Below are 26,226 nucleotides of genomic sequence, written 5' to 3'. Positions count from 1 at the left end.
CTCACAGCACACACTGCCACCCTCCTCACAGCCCCACCCTCCTCACAGCGCCACCCTCCTCACAGCACACACTGCCACCCTCCTCACAGCACACACTGCCACCCTCCTCACAGCACACACTGCCACCCTCCTCACAGCACACACTGCCACCCTCCTCACAGCACACACTGCCACCCTCCTCACAGCACACACTGCCACCCTCCTCACAGCACACACTGCCACCCTCCTCACACTGCCACCCTCCTCACAGCACACACTGCCGCCCTCCTCACAGCACACACTGCCGCCCCCCTCACAGCACACACTGCCACCCTCCTCACAGCACACACTGCCACCCTCCTCACAGCACACAGCACACACTGCCACCCTCCTCACACTGCCACCCTCCTCACAGCACACGCTGCCACCCTCCTCACAGCACACACTGCCACCCTCCTCACAGCACACACTGCCACCCTCCTCACAGCACACACTGCCACCCTCCTCACACTGCCACCCTCCTCACAGCACACACTGCCACCCTCCTTACAGCACACACTGCCACCCTCCTCACAGCACACACTGCCACCCTCCTCACAGCACACACTGCCACCCTCCTCACAGCACACACTGCCACCCTCCTCACACTGCCACCCTCCTCACAGCACACACTGCCACCCTCCTCACAGCACACACTGCCACCCTCCTTACAGCACACACTGCCACCCTCCTCACAGCACACACTGCCACCCTCCTCACAGCACACACTGCCACCCTCCTCACAGCACACACTGCCACCCTCCTCACACTGCCACCCTCCTCACAGCACACACTGCCACCTTCCTCACAGCGCCACCCTCCTCACAGCACACACTGCCACCCTCCTCACAGCACACACTGCCACCCTCCTCACAGCACACACTGCCACCCTCCTCACAGCACACACTGCCACCCTCCTCACAGCACACACTGCCACCCAGGTTAGTGTTGTCTGCATGTTTGGAGATATTGTTGCAATTCCTTCGTCCAAATCATTCATGTATATTGTGAGCAGCTGGGGTCCCAGCACTGAACCCTGCGGTACCCCAATAGCCACTGCCTGCCACTCTGAAAAGGACCCGTTTATTCCCACTCTCTGCTTCCTGTTTGCCAACCAGTTCTCGATCCACATCAATAGAATACCCCCAATACCATGAGCTTTAATTTTGCTGACTAATCTCTTGTGTGGGGCCTTGTCAAAAGCCTTTTGAAAGTCCAGATACACAACATCCACTGGTTCACCCTTGTCCACTCTACTGATCACTTCCTCAAATAATTCCAGAAGATTTGTCAAGCATGATTTCCCATTCGTGAACCCATGTTGACTTCGACCGATCCTGTCCCCACTTTCCAAATGCTCAGTTATGTCACCCTTAATAATTGACTACAGCACTTTCCCCACCACTGATGTGGACTAACCGGTCTATTAGTCCCCATTTTCTCTCTCCCTCCTTGTTTAAAAAGTGGTGTTACATTAGCTGTCCTCCAATCCATTGGAACTCTTCCAGAGTCTATAGAATGCTGGAAAATGATCACCAATGCGTCCACTATTTCTGGAGCCATTTCCTTAAGTACTCTGGGATGTGGAGCATCAGGACCAGGGGACTTATTGGGTTTTAATCCCATCAATTTCCCCTATACAATTTCCTGACGAATAAGGATTGCCTGCAGTTCCTCCTTCATGCTGGACCCTCTGTCCCTAGTATTTCCGGAAGGTTATTTGTGTCCTCCTCAGTGAAGACAGATCCAAAGTATTTGTTCAGCTGGTCTGCCATCTCTTTGTTGCCCTTTATGAAGTCACCTGATTCTAACTGTAAGGGACCTCCATTTGACTTCACCAGTCTTTTTCCCTCCACATTTCCATGGAAGCTTTTGCAGACAGTTTTTATGTTTTGTTTCAAGCTTACTCTTGTACTCTATTTTCCCCTTCTGAATTAAACCCTTTGTTCTCCTCAGCTGAATTTTAAATTTCTCCCAGTCCTCAGGCTTGCTGCTTTTTCTGGCCAATTTATATGCCTCCTCTTTGGCTTTAACACCATCCCTGATTTCCCTTCTTAGCCATGTTGAACCACCTTCCCCGTCTTACTCTTGTACCAGACAGGAATGTACAATTGTTGAAGTTCATCCATGTGTTCTTTAAATGTCTGCCACTGCCTACCCATCATCAATCCCTTAAGTATCCTTTGCCAGATTTTCCTAGCCAATACACATCTCACACCATCAAAGTTAGCTTTCTTTAAGTTCAGGACCCTAGTCTCAGACTTAACTGTGTCACTCTCCATCTAAATGAAGAATTCTACTATATTATGGTCACTCTTCCCTAAAGGATCTCACACCACAACGTTGCTAATTAGTCCCCTCTCATTCCACAATACCCAGTCTAGGATAGCCTGATCTCCAGTTGGTTCCATGACATATTGGTCGAGAAAACCATCCCTTATACATTCCACGAAATTCTCCTCCATCGCATTGCTACCAGTTTGATTAGCCCAATCAATATGCAGATTGAAGTCACCCATAATAACTGCAGCACCCTTACTGCACGCATCACTAATTTCCTGTTTGATACCATCCCCAACCTCACAATTACTGTTTGCTAATCTGTACACAACACCCACTAATTTTTTTGCCCTTTGGTGTTCCGCAGTTCCACCTAGATAGATTCCACATTGTCCAGGCTAATGTCCTTCCTTATTATTGCATTAATCTCCTTTTCCTTTCCTGAATATTGAATACCCCACAATATTGAGTTCCCATCTTTGGTCACCTTGGAACCAGGTCTCCGTGATCCCAGTGACATTCATTAATGATTGCCAGCGCAGTTAATTCATCAGCCTTATTACAAATGCTCCTCACATTGAGACACAGAGTCTTCAGGCTTAGTTTTTTGGCATTTATTGCCCTTTTAGAATTATGATGCAACGTAGCCCTCTTTGATTTTTGTCTTTGGTTTCTCGTACTTCCACTTTCCCTTTACTGCCTTTTGTTTCTGTCCCCAACTTACTTCCCTCCGACTTCCTGCATCGGTTCTTACCCCCTGCCATATTAGTTTAAACCCTCCCCAACAGCACTAGCAAAAATTCCCCTGAGGATAGTGGTTCCAGTCCTGCCCAGGTACAGACCGACCGGTCTCTACTGGTCCCATCTCCCCCAGAACCGGTTCCAACATCCTAGGAATTTCAATCCTAGGATCCCTCTTGCACCATCCCTCAAGCCACACATTCATCTTAGCACCTCTGCCATTCCTACTCTGACTAGCTTGTGGCACTGGTAGCAATCCTGAGATTACTACCTTTGAGGTCCTACTTTTAGTTTAACTCCTAACTCCCTAAATTCAGCTTGTTGGACCTCATCCCGCTTTTTTAACTATATCGTTGGTGAATAGGTGCACCATAATAGCTGGCTGTTCATGTGCCCCTCCAGAATGACCTGCAGCCGCTCCGAGACATACTTGACCCTTGCACCAGGGAAGCAACACATCATCCTGGAGTCTCATTTGTGGCCGGAGAAACGCATATCTATTCCCCTTACAATTGAATCCCCTATCACTATAGCTCTGCCACTCTTTTTCATGGCCTCCTGTGCAGCAGAGGCAGCCACTGTGCCATGAACCTGGCCGCTGCCATGTTCTTCCCCAGGTGTGCCATCTCCTCCAACAGTATCCAAAACGGTATATCTGTTTTAGAGGGAGATGGCCCTGCATTGATTTCTTCCTCTTCCTCCATCTGGTGGTCACCCAGTCCCTAACTTCCTCAGTAATTTTTATCTGCGGTGTGATCAACTTACTGAACGTGCAGTCCATGATTTCCTCATCATCGTGGATGCTCCGAAGTGAATCCACCTGCAGCTTCAGAGCCATCAGGCGGTCTGACAGGAGCTGTAGTTGGACACACTTCCTGCACATGAAGGAGTCAAGGACGCTGGAAGGGTCCCTGAATTCCCACACCACACAGGAGGAGCAAATCACGGGTGTGGGATCTCCTGCTATGACTTAACCCTTAAGTTAACTTTGCAACAATGCCAAGAGAGAATAAGAGAAAATAAAATAAAAAATAAAAAGAAAAACGACTTCCCAATCACCAGCCAATCACTACCCGCTGGCCGTGATATCCTTCTTTACCCCGGCTTATCTTCCTCACAGAATCACTTTTTTTAATTAGAGGAGAAGGGAGGGTGGGAAACACTCATGCAGTGTTTCGGGCTTAACTGCTCCTTGACACCAGATATTTGGCTACCCACAGTACACTGCAAGTGACTGAGTTTTTTTCCCAAAAGGTATACTTTATTCATAAAATCTATAATAAACATTACAGAACATTTCAAACTGTCTTGACTGTACATTTCCATCAAAGTTACACATTCCCTTGACTTTCTTCCATTCAATTGGGATGACATTACACACATATCCCTCTTTACGTTACAATTCTTTCTTAAATATTTACATTGTCATGTTTCTTTTATACATTGGAGTGTTGATGACCTATACCGAGGGGCTTTACACTGCTACACACCCTCGGTGTACATTTGTTGGAAGACCTTACACAGTGGCCTTTCCCCATTGCGCCTTGGCGGCAGCTACCCCAAGCTTGAGTGCGTCCCTCAGCACGTAGGCCTGGACCTTGGAATGTGCCAGTCTGCAACACTTGGTCGAGGACAATTCTTTGCACTGGAAGAAATGACTGAGTTTGTTTCTCCCAGAATCCTCTTCTGCCACCTCTACTGGATGAACTTCCTCCTGTTTGTCACTGGAGGGCTTCTTCTGCTACCCACAGTGCAGTCGAGGTGACTCAGTTGTCTTTTCCCAGAATCCTTTTCTGCTGCCTCTACTGGATCAGAAGTTAAAGAATCAAAAAGGTTTCACGTAAAAGGACAATTGTCTAGCTAGACGCCCTGGCATGTACAGCCTTATGTCTTTCTCGGGCAATATGAGAATCCCTGATAAGAAAGCTGCACATCCAAAACTGGAGATACCACACTGTCAGGAAAGAGAACACAGTGTTGGATTTGATAAGCTGAGCTTGAGCTGATCATCTTCGACCAAACTCAACTGAAATTTTTACAACCTAGAATCATGTTGTAATCTTAAAACGCAGTTTCCGGACGAATGAGAAATTGACCTCAACCAATTCTAACAATTTTCACTTTCCTAGAATTGACAAGGCCCGTCTCTTGCGTATAATTTGACAGTTCTATAAATTCCCATGGAATTAAAAAGGGATGTCCTTAAATAGAAATGAACAATGACCAACAGCAAACTTGGGGCTGAGCCGAATCTCAATTTGGGAAAGGAGGTCACAGAACGGTAATGTGACTGAATGAGTATTGCAAAAACCCAGGTTAATGATCTGGAGGACCCAGGTTAATTTCCCACCGTGGAAGCTGTGTGATTTACAATCAATTAATTGGAAACTCTGAACTTGTAAGCTGGTTCCAGTAATGGTGACCAGGAAACTCTCATCAATTGCTGTAAAAACCCATCCGGTTCACTCATGTCCCTTGAGGAGAGGAACTCTACCGTCCTTACCCTGGTCTGGCCTACATGCAACTCCAGACCCACAGCAGTGTGGTTGACTCTTAAGTGCCCTCTGACATAGCCCAAGCCACTCGGTTGTAGCAGACCACTACCAGACTGACCACCGTGAATTGGCCTAGCCACTGGAAACGAGCGGTGGACTGTGAAAAATCCTCCCCAGCTTGTGCCAAAATTGGGAGAGTCGAACCATTGACGGGGCAAGCAACTGCCTGACATAGCCATACTCAGAGGATCCCGCCTTCCCGACAATGTCCCACATGCCACCTTCCCTGGGTATGTCCTGTCCGCCATGGTGGTGTGCAGGTCAGGCAGGAGCTGCCGTGAAAGTCCTCACCCTTGAAGCTCGACCCCATGAGGTCTCGTGAAATCAGGTCAAACATGGGTAAGGACTCAGGGGCTGTTTAGCACACTGGGCTAATCGCTGGCTTTGAAAGCAGACCAAGGCAGGCCAGCAGCACGGTTCAATTCCCGTACCAGCCTCCCCGAACAGGCACCGGAATGTGGCGACTACGGGCTTTTCACAGTAACTTCATTGAAGCCTACTTGTGACAATAAGCGATTTTCATTTCATTTTGGGCAGCACGGTGGCGCAGTGGGTTAGCCCTGCAGCCGAGATCCCAGGTTCGATCCCGGCTCTGGGTCTCTGTCCGTGTGGAGTTTGCACATTCTCCCCGTGTTTGCGTGGGTTTCGCCCCCACAACCCAAAGATGTGCAGGCTGGGTGGATTGGCTGCGCTAAATTGCCCCTTAATTGGAAAAAATGAATTGGGTACTCTAAATTTATATTTAAAAAAAGAAAGAAAAAAAAACATGGGTGAGGAAACCTTCTGCTTTTGTCCGCCCCACCCATCCCTGAGCAGATGAATCACTGTGTGTGGGTGGCGCACTCCAGCGTGTTGGGCTGTCTCCAAGTGAACAGGTAGTTGGATGACTTGTGTGCACTGACTGTCAGTATCCTCTATTAGTTTTGACAGTAAATATTTGAACTGATTACTTATACTTAGAAATGGCCTTAAACGCCTACGCTCCCAGCAAAACTTTTATTCAGACTTTTGTTTCTGTTCCATACACCGCTCAGTTTCACAGCTACCTGAGGGTTTTTTTTCCCACCTTTGATCTATTTGACCTTTTTTCTTAACATTCAGTTATGGCATGTGGACGTTGTTGTACAGGGCCCGGCATTTATTGCCCATCCCTAATTATCTTTGCCAAGGTGGTGGTGAGTTGCCTTCTTGAACCCGCTGTAGTCTTGCTGTGTGTGTGTGTGTGTGTGCGTGCGCTGTATGGGTTGAACGGTTGCACTGGCTCTGCTCGCCTGGAATGCCCTCCTCGAGAGTATGGCTCAGGCAGGGCCAACTGAGGCTTTCCAAAAGGGTTTGGATCTTTATCGGTTCGAAAAGAAACGCTCGCTTATGATGAAAAGGGGGGGAGGGGGGTGTCACTGGGTGAATTGCTCCACCAGAGCGTCATCACAGAGTCGATGGGCTGAATGGCTCCCTTTTCAGTTGTAGCCCTTCTCCTGTTCGGTTGTTCCACGAGCCGGTGTTTCCTGAGCAGTTCATGACCAGGCTCGGCTTCACGAAAAGGAAGATTAATCACTGGAGATGGCGGGCGGGATTCTCCTTCCCGCCTCTCCCGTTTTCCGCTGCGGCGTGCGCCCACCGTCAACGGGATTCCCGTCCCGTTTCCCCCACCGTCAACGGGATTCCCCCACCGCCAACGGGATTCCCGTCCCGTTTCCCCCACCGCCAACGGGATTCCCGTCCCGTTTCCCCCACCGCCAACGGGATTCTCCGGCCCTGCAGCTGGACAATGCGGTTTCCCATTGGGGGCACCCTCACGCCATCGGGAAATCCGTAGGTGTGAGTGGGCTGCCGGGGAAACCGAGGGTCCCGTCGACGGAGAATCCAGCTGGGTTTCTTTGGGAATCTTGCCATATTGTCCAACCATTGAGAATGAGGATGTCAAACGATGGATAGTAAAACCTGATAAATAGAGGTGGTTCAACAGGTCCTGCAAGGGTCGGAGGGGGGTGGTGAGGGGGGAACACCTTTGTAGAGAGTTCTGGAAGCTTTCCCTTTTTTTTTTGCAGGTACTGAGAAGACACCCAGCCTGAGTTGAATGATGGAGGACTGGTTGCCAAGGCAACCGTGTCTCCAACTGACGAAGTGCAGATCGGCCTGGCTGGACCACACGCGAGTGCAGAGAACGGTGTATGGAATCATACAGGACAGGAGCAGAGCGCTGGATGCACCGTGCTCTGTGCTAGCTCTGTGAAAGAAAAAACAGTCCGGTCTAATCCCACATCTCAGCCTGCACTCGTACCCCCTCCCCAATAACCCTGCCAACAGGTTCTCTTCAAATCTGTGCGCCCAAGTGCAGATTCACAGCAATGTGGTTGACTCTTAAAATGGCCCCTCGAGGGCAATGAGGGCTGGGCAATAAATTCTGGCCTACCTGGGAATGCCAACGTCCCGTGAAAGGATAAAAAATAAAGCCAAAACAGCTGCTTTGCAATGCTGCCATATCTTTTTGCTTTGCAAGCCAAAGTATCACCTCTCCATAACCCCCCCCCCCCCCCCCCCCCCCATCCCTCTATTTAATTTAAAGCCCCTCTCTACTTCCCTCGTTATGCGATCTGGTTCAGATGTCGGCCGACCCAAAGGAACAGCCCCCACTTTCCCCAGTATTGATGCCGGTGCCGCATGCCCCGTTACCCACTTCCCTCACGCCATCAAACAAACTCTGAGTAAAGTTCGGTGTCCAGTTAAACCTTTCCTGGTCAGGTACAGCACAGGACAGATACATACATAGATACATAGAACATACAGTGCAGAAGGAGGCCGTTCGGCCCATCGAGTGTGCACCGACCCACTTAAGCCCTCACTTCCTCCCTATCCTCGTAACCCAATAACCCCTCCCCACCTTTTTGGCCACTAAGGGCAATTTATCATGGCCAATCCACCTAACCTGCACGTCTTTGGATTGTGGGAGGTGATGCGACCATCAATTCACTCGGAGACTCGAGTCGAAGTAAACAGTGGTTTTAATCAGCTTACAACTTTGCCTGCCTGCGACCGGTACATTACTGAAGGCAGTCCCGCAGGTCTGCTGCTCTTATAATTCCTATAAGGGGCGGAGCCATGGGCGGAGCCCGTACATGCTCCACATCTCCCCCTGTTGGTGAAGCCACACAGTGGCCCATAGATGGAGCCCACAGGGTTAATAGCATGGCATAAGGCAACACAGTATACTGGTGAATTAATAGTACTTATACATTCACCACATTCACCCCCGTAAAAAAAATTAAGTCCGGCGGGGGTGACGGGTTCACAAATTCAGTCGGTCTGGCGCCCGGATCGTACGTTGTGACCGACGAAGCACTGGTGTCGCAGCCGTTTCGGGTGGCTGTGGAAGCGGGTCTGGTGCGGGCACGGTGGTGGACTCCGGGGGCGGTAGCTTCGATCCTGCGGACTGGTGTGCCGGGTGGAAGGGAGCGCGGAAACCAAATAGGTGCGGGGGCGCAGGACACGGGGGGGTTGGGCGGGGTATAGTGTGGGGGTACATTAGTGGTAGTGGTGGGGGAGCCTGCGGGCGCCAGGTCACGGAGGGAGACGGTATCCTGCCGGCCATCGGGGTGTTTGACGTATGCATAATGTGGGTTCGAGTGCAGGAGCTGGAACCTCTCTACCAGGGGGTCGGTTTTATGTGTCCGAACGTGTTTCCAAAGGAGGACAGGGCCTGGTGTCCTCAGCCAGGGCGGAAGCGAGGCCCCTGTGGTAGTTCCCCTGGAGAAGATAAACAAGTGGTCATGAGGCGACTGGTTTATGGCCGTGCAAAGGAGGGACCTAATAGCGTGGAGCGCATCGGGGAGGACCTCCTGCCAGTGGGAAACCGGGAGATTCCTGGACCGTTGGGTCAGTAGGACGGTCTTCCAGACCGTTGTGTTCTCCCTCTCCACCTGTCCGTTTCCCCTGAGGTTATAACTGGTAGTCCTGCTCGAGGCGATGCCCTTACTGAGCAGGGTCGGCAGACACGCTGCCACATTACGGGGTCTGCGGGCCTGAGAGTCGGTGGATCGAGTTTGTGCGTTGGAGTTCGAGTGTTTAGGCTTGGCCAGGCAGACCTTTGCGAAGTGTCCTTTTCGCCCGCAGCTGCCGCAGTTCGCGTTGATGGGCCGGGCATTGATGCCGGGGGTGTTGGAGCTGGCCGCAAAAATGGCAAGATAGCCCCCCGTGGTGGGTGGGCGGCCACGCAGGCCTGGGGTAGTCTCTGGTCGGGCGCCCACGAGGGAGTCGCGTGATCGGCTGGGAACACAGTGAGACTCTGAAAAGTGACCTCCAGCGAGGACGCCAGTTTTACCGTGTCCTCCAGGTCCTGGGTCCCTTTATCGAGCAGGCGCTGCCTCACATAGTTCGATCGAACCCCCGCAACGTAAACGTCTCGGACGGCGAGTACCATGTGCTGAGTGGCTGTAACGGCCTGATAGTTACACTCGCGCGTGAGGGCTTTGAGGTTGCGCAGATAGTCATCCAGCGACTCCCCGGGGCCCTGGCGGCAGGTAGTGAAGATATGTCGCGCATAGACTTCATTCACAGGCCGCACGTAGATGCGTTCGAGTATCGCGAGGGCCTCAGTGTAGGAGGCGGCTTCGTCGAGTTGGGCAGAAATGCGATGGCTCATCTGTGCGTGGAGAAGACTCAGTTTCTGTTCGTCCGTGACGGATGATGTCACGACACGGCCAGTTGGCCTTGAAACACCGAAGCCAATGTGAAAAAATGTATTTCGCCTCCGCGGCCTGTGGATCGTGTTCCAGTCTGTCAAGTTTGAGGGCTGACTCCATAGTAGTTCTCTAAGCTGATTAAATTGATGCGACCATCAATTCACCCGGAGACGTGAGTCAAAGTAAACAGTGATTTTAATCAGCTTACAACTTTGCCTGCCTGTTTCCGAGATTTCTGTTCCTGTTTCAGTGCCTCCCCATCCTGATCCCGAAGGCCTTTTTCAGACGGGTTAACAGGAGCATTACGGGGTTTGTGTGGGCACATGGGACCCCGAGGGTGAGGAGGGTGTTCTTGGAGCGGGGCAGGGATAGGGGGGGCTGGCGCTGCCCAACCTCTGTGGGTACAGTTGGGCTGCCAATGCAGCGATGGTGCGTAAGTGGGTGATGGAGGGGGAGGGGGCAACATGGAAGAGGATGGAGATGGCGTCCTGTGTGGGCACGAGCCTGGAGGCACTGGTGACGGCGCCGCTGCCGTTCCCTCCAACGAGGTATACCACGAGCCTGGTGGTGGCGGCTACCCTCAAAATATGGGGGCAATGGAGGCGGCACAGGGGGGAGGTGGGGGCCTCGATGGGATCCCCGATATGGGGGAACCACCGGTTTGTTCCGGGGAGAATTGATGGCGGGTTCCTGAGTTGGCACAGGGCAGGTATCAGGAGGTTGGGGGACCTGTTTATAGACGGGAAGTTTGCGAGCCTGGGTGAGCTGGAGGGCAAGTTCGGGCTCCCCCCGGGGGACTCCTTTTGGTACATGCAGGTAAGGGCATTTGTCAGGTGGCAGGTGGCGGGGTTCCCCCTGCTGCCGCCGCGTGGGGTCCAGCACAGGGTGCACTCGGGGGTGTGGGTTGGGGAGGGCAGGATCTCGGCAATGTACCAAGTGATGCGGGAGATGGATGAGGCCTCGGTCGAGGAGTTGAAGGGTAAATGGGAGGAGGAGCTGGGTGAGGAGATTGAGTTGCGGACGTGGGCGGACGCCCTGGGGAGGGTGAACTCCTCCTCTTCGTGTGCAAGGCTTGGCCTCATACAGTTTAAGGTGCTGCACAGGGCTCATATGACCGGGACAAGGATGAGCCGGTTCTTTGGGAGCGAGGACAGGTGTATAAGGTGCTCAGGGAGCCCAGCAAAGCATGCCCATATGTTCTGGGCATGTCCGGCATTGGGGGAGTTTTGGAAGATGTGGCAGGGACGTTGTCGAGGGTGGTAGGATCCAGGGTCAATCCGGGCTGGGGGCTCGCAGTATTTGGGGTTGCGGAGGAGCCGGGAGTGCAGGAGGCGGAAGATGCCGGCATTCTGGCCTTTGCGTCCCTAGTAGCCCGGCGGAGGATTCTTCTTCAGTGGAAGGACGTGAGGCCCCCAAGCGTGGAGGCCTGGGTCAATGACATGGCGGGGTTTCTCAAGCTAGAGAAGGTGAAGGGGAGGGGGGGGGGGGGAATGTTTTGTTCTTTTGTACTAAAAGGACGGGCAATGTTGTTCTGTGACAATATCGGGCATTAATCCATTTCCTCGTCTGTGTATACGCGGCGGCGGGGGGGGGGGGGGGGGGGGGGGGGGGGTTCTGTCCTGTCTATTGAAGGGACGAGCAGATGTTTTGGGGGAATGATGGGTGTTAGTTTATCTCTTCCGCTGTGTGTGCGCAGGGGGGGGGGGGGGGGGGGGGTGATGGCGGGGTGGGGGGGGGGGGGACTGTTCTTTGTAAAAAAACAAAATCTGTCTTTTTGTTGTTGATATTATGCAAAAATTTGAATTTAAAATTATTTTTAAAAAAAACTTTGCCTGCCTGCGACTGGTACATTACTGAAGGCTGTCCCGCAGGTCAGCTGCTCTTATACTCGTGTTTGAAACAAACCTGTTGGGGTTTAACCTGGTGTTGTAAGACTTCTTACTGTGCTCACCCCAGTCCAACGCCGGCATCTCCACATCATGCCTTATACTTCCTATAAGGGGCGGAGCCCATACATGCTCCACATCTCCCCCTGTGGGTGAAGCCACGCAGTGGCCCATAGATGGAACCCACATTATACCATAATAGCATGGTATAATGCAACACAGTATACTGGTGAATTAATAGTACTTATACATTCACCACAGGAGGACACCGGAGCACCCAGAGGAAACCCACGCAGACACGGGGAGAACGTGCAGACTCCGCACAGACAGTGACCCAGCGGGGAATCGAACCTGGGACCCTGGCGCTGTGAAGCCACCACGTGTGTAACCGTGCTGTCCCAAATGAGAAAACTCTCTCCCACTTTCCCGTTAGTACCTGGCCTTTGTGTTGTGTAGCAGCCTCGACCATTGTGCTAATCCCTGAAGCATTGGGACAGAAGCAGGTGGGGGGGAGGGGGGATCGATTTGCAATTTGTGTTTTGAATCTTTCACGGGATTTTGGTACTAACCGTGAGGCCAACATTTGTCACCGGTTGTTGCAATTGACAAGACACATCACAGTCCATAGTTCGAGTTTACAGCTCACAAGGTTTAAAAGGCAGCTGGAAGCTGGAGACTCGGGCATTGTCATGCAGGTAACGAGGTTATGCTGATAGGAGCTTTCGACATGGAATGGCCAACACGGTTAACGAGGTTACACAAATTGATTACATCAGGCAATCCAGCTCTAATGATGAAGCCGAGTCCAACAATAGGTCGAGCAATCTCTGAAGATGCAAGTACAGCCGTGGAGAGACCAGGATGAACTCCGTAACCCACGGCAACAAGGATGATTTTATTGATCGGATGGCACAGTGGAACAGAGGTCAGCACTGCTGCCTCACAGCGCCAGAGACCCTGGTTCGATTCTGGCCTTGGATGACTGTGTGACGTCTGCACGTTCTCCCCATGTCTGCGTGGGATTCCTCCAGGTGCTTCAGTTTCCTCCCACAGTCCAAAGATGTGCAGGTTAGGTGGAGTGGCCATGCTAAATTGTCCCCAAGTATGCAACGATGTGTAAGTCAGATGGGGTTACGGGGATTGGGTGGGGGTGTGGGCCTGGGTGGAATGCTCTGTCAGAGGGTCGATGCAGACTCGATGGGTCGAATGGCCTCCTTCTGCACTGTAGGGATTCAATGATATTGGGACTGTTCCTGTAAAGTCTCAGGCAAGCGACCACTTGGAAGCGATGACTGCAGAAAAAGTTTGATTTATTTCCTTATATATTTACACCTCCTACTGCCCGAAGAGACGTATCCACCTGGCCCCCACTTGGACCAGGGCATTTATTTCCCAGCAGCCTCTGGTTTAAGGGGGTGCTCTGAGAATCCTCAAAGTTATTCAGAGCTCCCACAACATTGCCCATCCCTAACTCCCCTTGAGAAGGTGATAACAAGCCACCATCTTGGACCACCTTATAGCAGTTTGATACAACTGAGTGGTTGACTGCTGAAGACTCATGAGGATCAGGCAGATTTCTTTGCGAACAAGATTTGTTTTTACAACAAGCAATGATAGCTTAATGACCACCATTATTTCTGATTCCAAATTGGATTAATGCCCCCCCCTTCCCCTTCTCACGGGTGGGGCACCCTGGGCCTGATCCATGGCATGGGCACATTGCCAACCCGGCATCATAGCTGTGCTCCCGCCAGCGCCACCTGTGGACCACCGGACCAGCAGTGCCGAGGTGGCACCAACAGTGCCAATGCGCAACCCTGTCTAGGGGGCAACGACCTGGGGGGTCTCTGATTCCCTGGGAGGCCTCCCTCCCACTCAAGTGCCTATCTGTCTGATCCTCTTTTGTGGGGACCAGTACTGAAAGCCACTCACCTTAAGCCTCTGAGGCAAGGGGGTTAGATCCCAACATTTCAGGTAGATCAGGGGAGCTGCCTATATGGGTGAGCTTCATATTAGAGTGAGCCATGCTTCTTACTCGAACATGCATATTTTCCAAATACTGATCCCACCCACACTGGGCGGGATGCAGATTGCAACGTCTCGCGAAATCCCCCTCGATCTCGCAAAGTGTAGCGAGCGGGATGTTTAGGCCTCACCCGCCATCTGCCAGCCATGTTGCGCCCCCATTCGCCTGCGCGGGAGTACAATGTGACCGGTAAATCGCGAACCGACGAATCTCACGTTAAAGAAAGAGGCCCTTCAGCCCATCATGACTGTGCCAGCCTTCACGCACCTTTCTATTCTAATCCCATTTTCCAGCACTATGCTGGGGCTTCTTAATGCTTCCAAAGTTTTGTCGGGGGTTCCTCTACCCCCTTTTCAGGTCGTGAGTTCCAGATTCCCACCACCCTCTGGGTTAAAAAGCTTTTTCTCAAATTCCCGCTAAATCTCCCTGACCGTAAATCTTTGCCCCTCCTGGTTATTGACCCCTCTACTAAGGGGAAAAAGTTCCTTTCTATCCACCCTACGTCCCTCATAAATTCAAATTCCACCAGCTAGCATGGAGGGAGGTTTGAATGTGCGTCGCCAGGGCACTGACACTGGTCTGAATGCCAGTCCTGAGACATATAGACATAGAACATACAGTGCAGAAGGAGGCCATTCGGCCCATCGAGTCTGCACCGACCCACTTAAGCCCTCACTTCCACCCTATCCCCGTAACCCAATAACCCCTCCTAACCACTAAGGGGAAACTTACCATGGCCAATCCACCCAGGGCCGGCTCAAGGCACCGGCAACTCGGGCAGTCGCCCGGGGCGCCATGTGCTAGGGGGCGCCAGAGACTCGGGTCCCGCGCATGCGCAGTTGGGCCAGTGCCAACCAGCGCATGCGCGGTGGCCGCCCTCCCCCAGGGCGGCCCCCCCCCCCGCTCGGTCCGCTCCCCCCCCTCGGTTCCCCCCCACCCCCCCTCGGGCCCCCCCCCCTCGGGTCCGCCCCCCCCCAAAGGGCGCCGAAGTTCAGCTTGCCCGGGGCGCCAGCAACCCTAGGGCCGGCGCTGAATCCACCTAACCTGCGCGTCTTTGGACTGTGGGAGGAAACCGGAGCACCCGGAGGAAACGGCACGGGGAGAACGTGCAGACTCTGCACAGTGACCCTGCGGGGAATCGAACCTGGGATCCTGGTGCTCTGAAGCCACGGTGCTATCCACTCGTGCTGCCCCGACATTGCCATCATACCGCCGACACCTCCCTGTCGTGACGGTGTCGGAGCGCAGTGTGTATTAGCCACTCCTCACAACTGTGAGTTAACCACATGCTGTGAACTTCAGTTTGACCTCTCGCTCTCTGTGGACAGATGGCCACATAGTGAACTCGGCTGCTGATGCAGAAGCAGCAGGATGGAACTACCACAGACTCACAGCCAGTAGAATTAGCCCTCATGCAGGCTGGGACACTGACAGGGTGCAGACGTGGGGTGAAGGCGACACCAGCATTTATTGCCCACCCCCAGTTGCATGCATGTCGTCGGTGAGCCCCACAGTCCATGTGGAACACCCCATGGTGAGGGCAATGAGGGATTTCCAGGGCTCTGACCCAGCTCTGACTCAGATTATCCCAGCACACATTCCCACCAGCAATCGGCACGTTCACGGTATGCAAAAGGACGGCCTGTGTTGCAACACTGTCGAAATTCCCCTCAGCTGACAGAACCAGTCACATTGAAATGAAGCGACGACAGGCGTCAGGAGGAGGAAGTAGAAGTGAAAGGTAGGGACGCCCAGCTGAGAATATTTGCAAACAGATCTCCAGGAGGACAGAGTGAGAAACTGATGAGAGAAACAGACGGATAAAGTAGCGAAGGCAGACTGAAGAGAGAGAGAGAGACAGACAGACATTGCAGAGGAACGACAGAGCAAATTGGAGCCAGAGAGAGAGAGAGAGAGGCAGGGGAAGGCAAGAGGGAGAAAGGGAGATAGAGTGAGAGAGAAACAAAGAGGAGGACAAGAGGGAGAGAGGGAGATAGAGAGAGAGAGAGAGAAACAAAGAGGAGGACAAGAGAGATAGAGGGAGGAGGCAGAGAAAAAAAACTGAAAGAGGGGAGGGGAGAAAGAGGGGAAGGGGAGAAAGAGGGGGAGAGAAAGAGAAAGAGAGGAGGGAGGGGAGAAAGAGAGGAGGGAGGGGAGAAAGGGAGGAGGGAGGGGAGAAAGGGAGGAGGGAGGGGAGAAAGGGAGGAGGGAGGGAAGAGATAGAGGAGGGGAGAGATAGAGGAGGGAGGGGAGAGATAGAGGAGGGAGGAGGGAGGGGAGAGATAGAGGAGGGAGGAGGGAGGGGAGAGAGGGAGGGGAGAAAGGGAGGAGGGAGAAAGGGAGGAGGGGAGAAAGGAGGGAAGAGATAGAGGAGGGAGGGGAGAGATAGAGGAGGGAGGGGAGAGATAGAGAAGGGAGGGGAGAAAGGGAGGGAGGGAGGGGAGAGATAGAGGAGGGAGGGGAGAGATAGAGGAGGGAGGGGAGAGAGGAGAGAGGGAGGGGAGAAAGGAGAGAGGGAGGGGAGAAAGGGAGGGGAGAGATAGAGAAGGGAGGGGAGAGAGATTGAGAAGGGAGGGGAGAGAGGAGAGAGGGAGGGAGAGAGGAGAGAGGGAGGGGAGAAAGGGAGGAGGGTGGGGAGAGATAGAGCAGCAGGATCGGCCATGGCTGACAATCTGAACGCGGATCTGAGCTGCCCCATCTGTATGGACTACTTCACGGAGCCGGTGAGCCTGGAGTGCGGCCACAATTTCTGCCGGGACTGTATCCTGAGCGCCTGCCGGGCTCAGCCGGAGGCTGGCGGCCGGATCCCGTGTCCGCAGTGCCGGCAGGAGACGGGCCAGCGGGAGGTGAGGGCCAACCGGCTGCTGGCCAATATCGTGGAGGGTTTCCAGCGGATGTGGCAGCCGGGGCCGGGGCCAGCAGACAGCCCGCTGCCGCTGCAGTGCCACCTCCACCAGCAGGATCTCCGCCTCTTCTGCTCCGAGGACCTGCAGCTGGTCTGCCGGCTCTGCCGCAGCTCAGCCCAGCACAGCGGCCACAGCTGCACGGCCATCAAGAACGCCTACACCGTCTGCAAGGTCAGCACAGCCCGCCTGCTGTCATCTCCCCCACCCACCCCCTGCCCCCACCCCCTGCCCCTGCCCGCCTCCTGCCGCCCCCCCCACCCCCTGCCCCTGCCCACCTCCTGCCGCCCCCCACCCCCTGCCCCTGCCCCCTGCCCGCCTCCTGCCGCCCCCCCCACCCCCTGCCCCTGCCCCTGCCCCCTGCCCGCCTCCTGCCGCCCCCCCCCCCCCCTGCCCCCTGCCCACCTCCTGCCGCCCCCCCACCCCCTGCCCCTGCCCCCTGCCCGCCTCCTGCCGCCCCCCCCACCCCCTGCCCCTGCCCCTGCCCCCTGCCCGCCTCCTGCCGCCCCCCCCCCACCCCCTGCCCCTGCCCACCTCCTGCCGCCCCCCCACCCCCTGCCCCTGCCCCCTGCCCGCCTCCTGCCGCCCCCCCACCCCCTGCCCCTGCCCCTGCCTCCTGCCGCCCCCCCACCCCCTGCCCCTGCCCCCTGCCCGCCTCCTGCCGCCTGACCTCTGCCACCCCCGACCTCTGCCATCCCCCTGCCCCTGCCCCTTGCCACCTCCTGCCCCCACTCCCTGCCCCTGCCCCCTGCCCGCCTCCTGCTGCCCCCGACCTCTGCCACCCCGACCCCAGCCATCCCACTGCCCCCCCTGCCCCTTGCCACCTCCTGCCACCGTCTGCAAGGTCAGCACAGCCCACCTGCTGTCATCTCCCCACCCCCACCCCCTGCCCCTGCCCGCCTCCTGTCGCCCCCCCGACCTCTGCCATCCCCCTGCCCCTTGCCACCTCCTGCCCCCACTCCCTGCCCCTGCCCCCTGCCACCTCCTGCCCCCCGACCTCTGCCATCCCACTGCCCCCCCTGCCCCTGCCCCTTGCCACCTCCTGCCCCCGCCACCGCCCCGACCTCTGCCACCCCGACCTCTGCCATCCCCTGCCCCGCCACCCCCCGACCCCTGCCACCCCCGACTCCTACCACCCCCCTGCCCCGACCTCTGCCACCCTCCTGTCCCCCGACCCCTGCCACCCCCATGTTCCCCCGACCCCTGCCACCCCATGCCCCCAACACCTGCCACCCCATGCCCCTCTGACCCTGCCACCGCCTGACCTCTGCCACCCCCGCCCTCTGCCACCCCCTGCCCCCGCCACCCCCCCCACCTGACCCCTGCCCACCTCCTGCCCCCTGCCACCCCCTGCTCGCCTCCTGCCGCCGCCACCCCCGACCACTGCCACCCTCCTGCCCCTGCAAACCCCCCGACCACTGCCACCCCCGACTCCTGCCACTGCCCGACCTCTGCCACCCCCGACCACTGCCACCCTCCTGCCCCCTTGCCACCCCGACCACTGCCACCCCGGCTCCTGCCACCGCCCGACCTCTGCCACCCTGACCTCTGCCACTCTCCTGCCCCCTGCCACCCCGACCTCTGCCACCCCCGACCTCTGCCATCCCCCGCCCCCGCCACCGCCTGACTTCTGCCACCCTCCTGCCCCCTTGCCACCCCGACCACTGCCACCCCGACTCCTGCCACCGCCCAACCTCTGCCACCGCCCGATCTCTGCCATCCCCCTGCCCCCGCCACCCCCCGACCTCTGCCACCCCCGACCTCTGCCATCACCACTGCCCCCCACCACCGCCCAACCTCTGCCACCCTCCTTCCCCGTCACCCCTGCCCACCTCCTGCCCCCCCGCCACCCCCCGACCACTGCCCGCCTCCTGCCCCCGCCACTCCCGACCTCTGCCATCCCCTGCCCCCGCCACCCCCCCGACCCCTGCCACCCCCGACTCCTGCCACCCCCTGCCCCGACCTCTGCCACCCTCCTGTCCCCGACCCCTGCCACCCCATGTTCCCCCGACCCCTGCCACCCCATGCCCCCAACACCTGCCACCTCATGCCCCTCTGACCCTGCCACTGCCTGACCTCTGCCACCCCGCCCTCTGCCATCCCCTGCCCCTGCCAGCCCCCCACCCGACCCCTGCCCACCTCCTGCCCCCTGCCACCCCCTGCTCGCCTCCTGCCCCCGCCACCCCCGACCACTGCCACCCCCGACTCCTGCCACCGCCCGACCTCTGCCACCCCCGACCTCTGCCACCCTCCTGCCCCTGCCAACCCCCCTGACCACTGCCACCCCGACTCCTGCCACTGCCCGACCTCTGCCACCCCTGACCTCTGCCACCCTCCTGCCCCCACCACCGCCCGACCTCTGCCACCCTCCTGCCCCCTTGCCACCCCCCGACCACTGCCACCCCCGGCTCCTGCCACCACCCGACCTCTGCCACCCTGACCTCTGGCACCCTCCTGCCCTGCCACCACCCAACCTCTGCCATCCCCCTGCCACCCCCCCGACCCCTGCCACCCTACCACCCCCGACCCCTGCCACCCTCCTGCCCCGTCACCCCCCGACCTCTGCCACCCTCCTGCCCCATCACCCCGACCTCTGCCACCCTCCTGCCCCCTGCCTCCGCCAACCCCCCGACCCCTGCCACCCCCAACCTCTGCCACCCTGACCTCTGCCACCCTCCTGCCCCGCCACCGCCGACCTCTGCCACCGCCGACCTCTGCCACCCTCCTGCCCCACTGCCACCCCCGACTCCTGCCACCGCCCGACCTCTGCCCCCCCGACCTCTGCCACCCTCCTGCCCCCACCAACCCCCCCGACCACTGCCACCCCGACTCCTGCCACCGGCCGACCTTTACCATCCCCTGCCCCGCCACCCCCGACCCCTGCCACCCCCGACTCCTGCCACCCCTGCCCTGACCTCTGCCACCCTCCTGTCCCCTGACCTCTGCCACCCCATGTCCCTCTGACCCCTGCCACCCCATGCCTCCCAACACCTGCCATCCCATGCCCCCTGACCCCTGCCACCCCCTGACCCCTGCCACCCCCTGACCCCTCCCACTCCATGCCCCCCTGACCCCTGCCACCCCAACCCCAGCCACCCCCCCAACCCCTGCCACCTCCCACCCCGACTCCTGCCACCCCATGCCCTCCTGACCCTTGCCACCCTGACTCCTGCCACCACTATGCCCCCCGACCCCTGCCACCGCTATGCCCCCACTCCCTCCCTCTTCTCACCTCCCCCTTCTAACCTCCCCCTTCTCACGCCCCAGCAATGCCATGATGGGGTGGGTTTGAAGGGTCAGAGCCCCGGTGCCCAAGCGTTTGCTCCTCACGCCCCATCTCCCGCATTCTCTGCTCATTGGTGGGGAGGGTCGGTCAGTCACAGCATGATCACCACTCTAACTTCCCCCTCCAACTTCCCGGGGGACTTGATCAGGAAGCCCCGAATGTGGCAGATCTAGCCCCCATGGGTGGCATTTGCATGTCTCTGGAGTCAGATGATGGGAGTGGGTTTGAGCCCCTGCCCCCAGACACCCAAGTGCATAAATCCAGTCTGACATGCCAGTGGAGAACTGAGGGAGTGCCAGTCCATAAGACTGGCCACTCGGCCTATCGAGTCTGCTCCGTCATTCAATCATGGCTCATATTTTTCTCATCCCCATTCTGCTGCCTTCTCTCCATAACCCCTGATCCCTTATTAATCAAGAATCTATCTATCTCTGTCTTAAAGACACTCAGTGATTTGGCCTCCACAGCCTTCTGCAGCAAAGAGCTCCACAGATTCACCACCCTCTGGCGGAAGAAATTCCCCCTCATCTCTGTTTTAAAGGATCGTCCCTTCGGTCTGATATGGTGTCCTCTGGTTCTAGTTTTTCCTACAAGTGGAATCATCCTCTCCACGTCCACTCTATCCAGATCTCACAGTGTCCTGTAAGTTTCAATAAGATCCCCCCTCATCCTTCTAAACTCCAGCGAGTACAGACCCAGAGTCCTCAAACGTTCCTCATACGACAGTCCGCTGGAGATGTTGTCTCACGGATGGGCTATTTTGGAGGTCCGAGGTGCCCTCTCAGGGGAATGGCCAAAGACTTCACGGCCGTTAAATCAGCGAAGAACACGGTGTCCTGACCCGTATTGATCCCTCAGTTAACAGCACTGAAATAAAAAGATTATTTGCTCATTGGTTTTTGTGGCATCTTGCAATGCGCCAATCGGCTGCCACGTTTCCTACAAGTCCGGTTTCCGTGACGTCAGTAAAAGTATTTGATTGGGGGCAGCACGGTGGCACAGTGGTTAGCATTGCTGCCTACGGCGCTGAGGACCCGGGTTCGAATCCCGGCCCTGGGTCACTGTCCGTGTGGAGTTTGCACTTTCTCCCCGTGTCTGCGTGGGTTTCACCCCCACAACCCAAAAGATGTGCATGATAGGTAGATTGGCCACTCTAAATTGCCCCTTAATTGGAAAAAATAATTGGGTACTCTAAATTTATTTTTAAAAAGTATTTGATTAGATTCAATGGGGGGTGTATTGGGACAAGTGATACATGAAAGCTAATCTTTTCTTTATAATCATGACTGTCCACTTGCAGTGCATTGAGCCAGGTTTGAACAGGGAAGTCCACCTCTCGTTCTCACTTCCCGCGGGAATCTCTGAAAAGGACAGCATTTCACCAAGAATGTGACTTCCTACTCCCACTCCTACTGCCCGCTTAACCTCACAGGCGGCGAGGCACTGGAAACTTATCCTTTCACTGCCCCTGTTCACATGTCACAAATGAACGTCAGGGAAGGCAAGAAGAGATGGGTAGCAGGCAGTATTTTTTAAAATGTGTTCGTCCGCTGGATGTGGGCCTCACTCGCTAGGCCGAGCATTTTTGCCCAACCCTTGAGAAGGTGGTGCTGGTTATACAGCCTTCTCGACCTGCTGCAGTCCATGTGGTGTAGGTGCACCCACTGTGCTGTCAGGGAGGGAGTTCCAGCATTTTGATCCAGCGGCCGTGAAGGAACAGCCGATAAATTTCCTAAGTCCTGATAGTGAGTGGCTCGGAGGGGAACTTGCGGTTTGTGGAATTATAGAACGGAGAAAGGACCAGCCTCTTTAGAATATAGAAAGGGAAGTGGAAGAGCAGCAGGTCGCGGTACACAGTTTGAGCACTGAGGTGTGTCATGGCATTGAGCACTTAGTGAGGCCACATCAGTTTGTGACGATAAGGAATAAGATAGGCACTGCCCCTTTAGGAGCTCTGTGTTAACTTTCGAATGAGAGCTACCAAGCTGATGCAACCAATATTTTATCTCCTGCAAGGCAAACTCGATTCAGCTGCTCCAGAAGAAACTGAACGAATATCGCGATTCACACGCAGCAACAGGACTAAAGATCTCCGAAACCCTGGTGAGATTTTCTACTTGTGAAATTCAGCAGATGCCTTATTGAATCCATGTGTATGGGCGCAGTTTACAAAGAGGTTATATTGTAAAGGCTTCTGGCATTCGATGGGACCATGACAGTGCCCTATTTTAACCTGTGTGGCTCAGTAGGTAACACTTGCACCTCGAGGAAGGGGGGTGGGAGAACCGCGAGGGAAGGGGGGGACGAGTCAGGCGGGGGAACGAGCCTGGTGGGTAAATGAGAGAGGCAGGAGGGTGGACAATCCGAGTTATTCCAACCTCTTCTCTGAGCTGAACGTCATCATTGTTGGTAATATAGTGGTAAACCTCCACTGTAACCGTTATAATTTCTGAAGCTTGGGGCCCACAATACTCCAGCACAGGGGTGGGCAAACTTTTCCATGCAAGGGCCGCATTCAGAAATTCACAATTTTAAAGGGCCGCATAGTATATTAAGTAAAATAATTACTTCACCCGGTTATAATTCTGGGCGCCTCATATAGAACATAGAACATGGAACAGTACAGCACAGAACAGGCCCTTCGGCCCTCGATGTTGTGCCGAGCAATGATCACCCTACTCAAGTCAATGTATCCACCCTATACCAGTAAGTAACCCAACAGCCCCTCCCATTAACCTTAAAAAAAAATTATTTTAAAAAAATTTATTTTTTAATGACTTGATCTTGGTGGGCCCCATAAAGACCTTTGGCGGGCTGCATGCGGCCCGCGGGCCGTAGTTTGCCCACCCCTGCTCCAGCAGATCCTTTTTCAGCAGTTTATAATGCTCCAGTCGTGATCTCTTTGTTTTATCTGTTACTCTTCAACTTGTAAACCTAAGTAATCCATGTGCTTTTTAAACCGCCTTATCAATTGGCCTTGTCACCTCTAACGTTTAGGAATATCCACATGTTGTAAAAGTCAAGTTTAAGAGTGCTGTGGCTCCTTGTAATTATGAATAAAGAACTTAAAAAGACGTACATTTATATATCCCCTTGGACCGCAGGACAAGATGGGAAATCTTCCAACTAACAAAGTTCTTTTGAAGTGTGAACATAGAACAGTACAGCACAGACAGGCCCATCGGCCCTTGATGTTGTGCCGAGCCTTGTCTGAAACCAAGATCAAGCTATCCCACTCCCCGTCATTCTGGTGCGCTCCATGTGCCTATCCAATAACCGCTTGAAAGTTCCTAAAGTGTCCGACTCCACTATTACAGCAGGCTGTCCATTTCACACCCTAACCACTCTCTGAGTAAAGAGCCTACCTCGGACATCCCTCCTATATCTCCCACCCTGAACCTGATAGTTATGCCCCCTTGTAACAGTTACATCTACCTGAGGAAATAGTCTCTGAACGTCCACTCTGTCTATCCCCCTCATCATCTTATAAACCTCTATTAAGTCGCCTCTCATCCTCCTCCGCTCCAAAGAGAAAAGCCCTAGCTCCCTCAACCTTTCCTCATAAGACCTATCCTGCAAACCGGGCAGCATCCTGGTAAATCTCCGTTGCACCCTTTCCAATGCTTCCACATCCTTCCTAAAGTGAGGTGACCAGAACTACACACAATACTCCAAATGTGGTCTCACCAGGGTCCTGTACAGTTGCAGCAGAACCCCGTGGCTCTTAAACTCAAGCCCCCTGTTAATAAACGCTAACACACTATAGGCCTTCTTCACGGCTCTATCCACTTGAGTGGCAACCTTCAGAGATCTGTGGACATGAACAAATGATTTTGTGGTGAGTGATTTTAGCAAAGGTGGTTGATGGCGAGGGATGGGACTGGAGAAATGGGGATTTGCTTTGATTGTCAGTCAGCTGTCTGGTTGGGCTAATCTGATTCCAAACAATCGTTCCCAGGATCATACCAACCGTCTGCAGGATCAGATGGTGGCAGAGTTTGCGGAGCTGCAGCAGTTCCTCCAGCAGCGGGAGCGTGCCCTGATCCAGCGGCTGAGAGCCGTGGCCGAGTCCGCCATCAACCAGCTGGTGGAAAACATGGCGCTGATCTCGGAGCGGTGCGCCCTCATTGAACAGGCGCTCGAAGAGATCCAGTCGACGCAGGAGGAGACGCAGCTTCTGAGGGTAAGAATCTGCTCAAGGGGGGGGGGTCCGACAAAGTAACGTGTAGAATCGCCTAGGTTTCTGTGCCTGGGGCATAAAGGGAGCTCTGGAGTCACTGGGTCAATCACTCAGAGAGGCTAATGGAACGTTAGCCTTCATTCCCCCCTCCACCCCCCCCCCCCCCCCCCCCCCGCCTCCCGTAAGGCAGAGAAGGTCACGAGGAGCTTTGAACAAGGGCTTCAAAATCATGACGGATTTTGATAACAAAGAACAAAGAAAAATACAGCACAGGAACAAGCCCTCCCAAGTCTGCGCCGACCATGCTGCCCATCTAAACTAAAATCTTCGACACTTCCTGGGTCTGTATCCCTCTATTCCCATCCTATTCATGTATTTGTCAAGATGCCCCTTAAATGTCACTATCGTCCCTGCTTCCACCACCTCCTCCGGCAGCGAGTTCCAGGCACCCACTACCCTCTGTGTAAAAAAATGTACATCGTACATCTCCTCTAAACATTGTCCCTCACACCCTTAAACCTATGCTCCCTGGTAATTGACCCCTCTACGTTGGGGAAAAGTCTGACTATCCACTCTGTCTATGTTCCTCATAATTTTGTAGACCTCTGTCAGGTCACCCCTCAACCTCCTAAGGGGAAGCTCTTTCCTATGGCTAAACCACAGGATTAAGGCGCTTGACCAAAATAGAAAGAAACAAGAGGGGGAAATTGGAAAGCATCTTTCTGTTTGCACCGCAGGTTGTTGTGATCCGGAACGTGTTGGCTGCAAAGGTGGAAAAAGCAGATTCACTGGCAGCATTCAAAAGAGAAGTCGATCGATACTTAGCTGAAAACTAAAGGATGACTCTGGATAAAGGGCTGTGTTAACTGCACAGCTCCATCCAATAGGGAGATGGGAGAGACCTGATGGTTTGATGGCCGTGTTCTGTGCTTGTTGTTGTTCTAAGATTCAATTGTGTTGTCCAAGGCATCCTTGCATTATTAATGGCTGCCTTGGTGACTAATACTGAGATAACTACAGTGTAGCAACCCGTAGACAATCGCCTGTGGAGGCAGACACCCGCTCTGGCTTCAGTCTTGCAACAACTTTTAATACGTTAAGCTTTTGTTTTTTGAAAGCAGGAACGTGCTTTCACCAATATTACACCTGTACGGGGGGGGGGGGGGGGGTGACACGACAGTGTCCTCCTCAGGGTACCACCGGCAGATGAAGCAATATGGTTGACCCTTAATGGCCTTCTGTGAATCTTCCCTGCGCGTCACTTTGGCGCAGTGGCCTTCCACCTGTGTCTCCCGTTGGCCAATCCGGTGGAAAAGGCCACTCCTATATCTATGCCATCAAAGCACTTCACAATTTTCAGCCCCTCTATTATTGGTCCCCTTTGCTCTTCTGTGCTCTGGTGGTAACAATGCCAGATTCCCTACTCGTCCACGTCATTGAAGTCCCTGAATCCCTGTATGGTTCGAGTGAATCTCCTCCACTCTGAATCCTGCAAATCCTCCCAAGAACACGCTCCGCACACGAGAACACAATGTTCCTGCTCAGGCTTAACCGTTGTATCAAAAAGGCTCAGCATAATGTCCTCGCTCTTGTACTTTGTCTCTTGCTGTTGAAGGCCAAAGATCCTGTAAGTTATTTTAATGTCTGGATCAATTTGTTCCACCACTTTCAA

At 54.8% G+C, this 26,226-nt stretch overlaps 1 protein-coding gene across 1 annotated transcript in view; it reads left to right on the top strand.

The window, feature by feature from the left end:
• Positions 1–26,226, top strand: part of LOC119976495 (zinc-binding protein A33-like) — a 119,288-nt gene that overhangs the window by 70,008 nt on the left and 23,054 nt on the right. The window contains exons 7-9 of the mRNA XM_038817040.1: positions 16,836–17,262; positions 22,391–22,477; positions 24,333–24,557. Coding sequence (XP_038672968.1) covers positions 16,836–17,262; positions 22,391–22,477; positions 24,333–24,557 — 739 coding nt within the window. The remainder of the gene's footprint in view (positions 1–16,835; positions 17,263–22,390; positions 22,478–24,332; positions 24,558–26,226) is intronic.

Source organism: Scyliorhinus canicula, chromosome 13 (genome assembly GCF_902713615.1).
Source record: "Scyliorhinus canicula chromosome 13, sScyCan1.1, whole genome shotgun sequence".
Classification (NCBI taxonomy): domain Eukaryota; kingdom Metazoa; phylum Chordata; class Chondrichthyes; order Carcharhiniformes; family Scyliorhinidae; genus Scyliorhinus; species Scyliorhinus canicula.
This window is presented reverse-complemented; position numbering and strand designations above follow the sequence as displayed.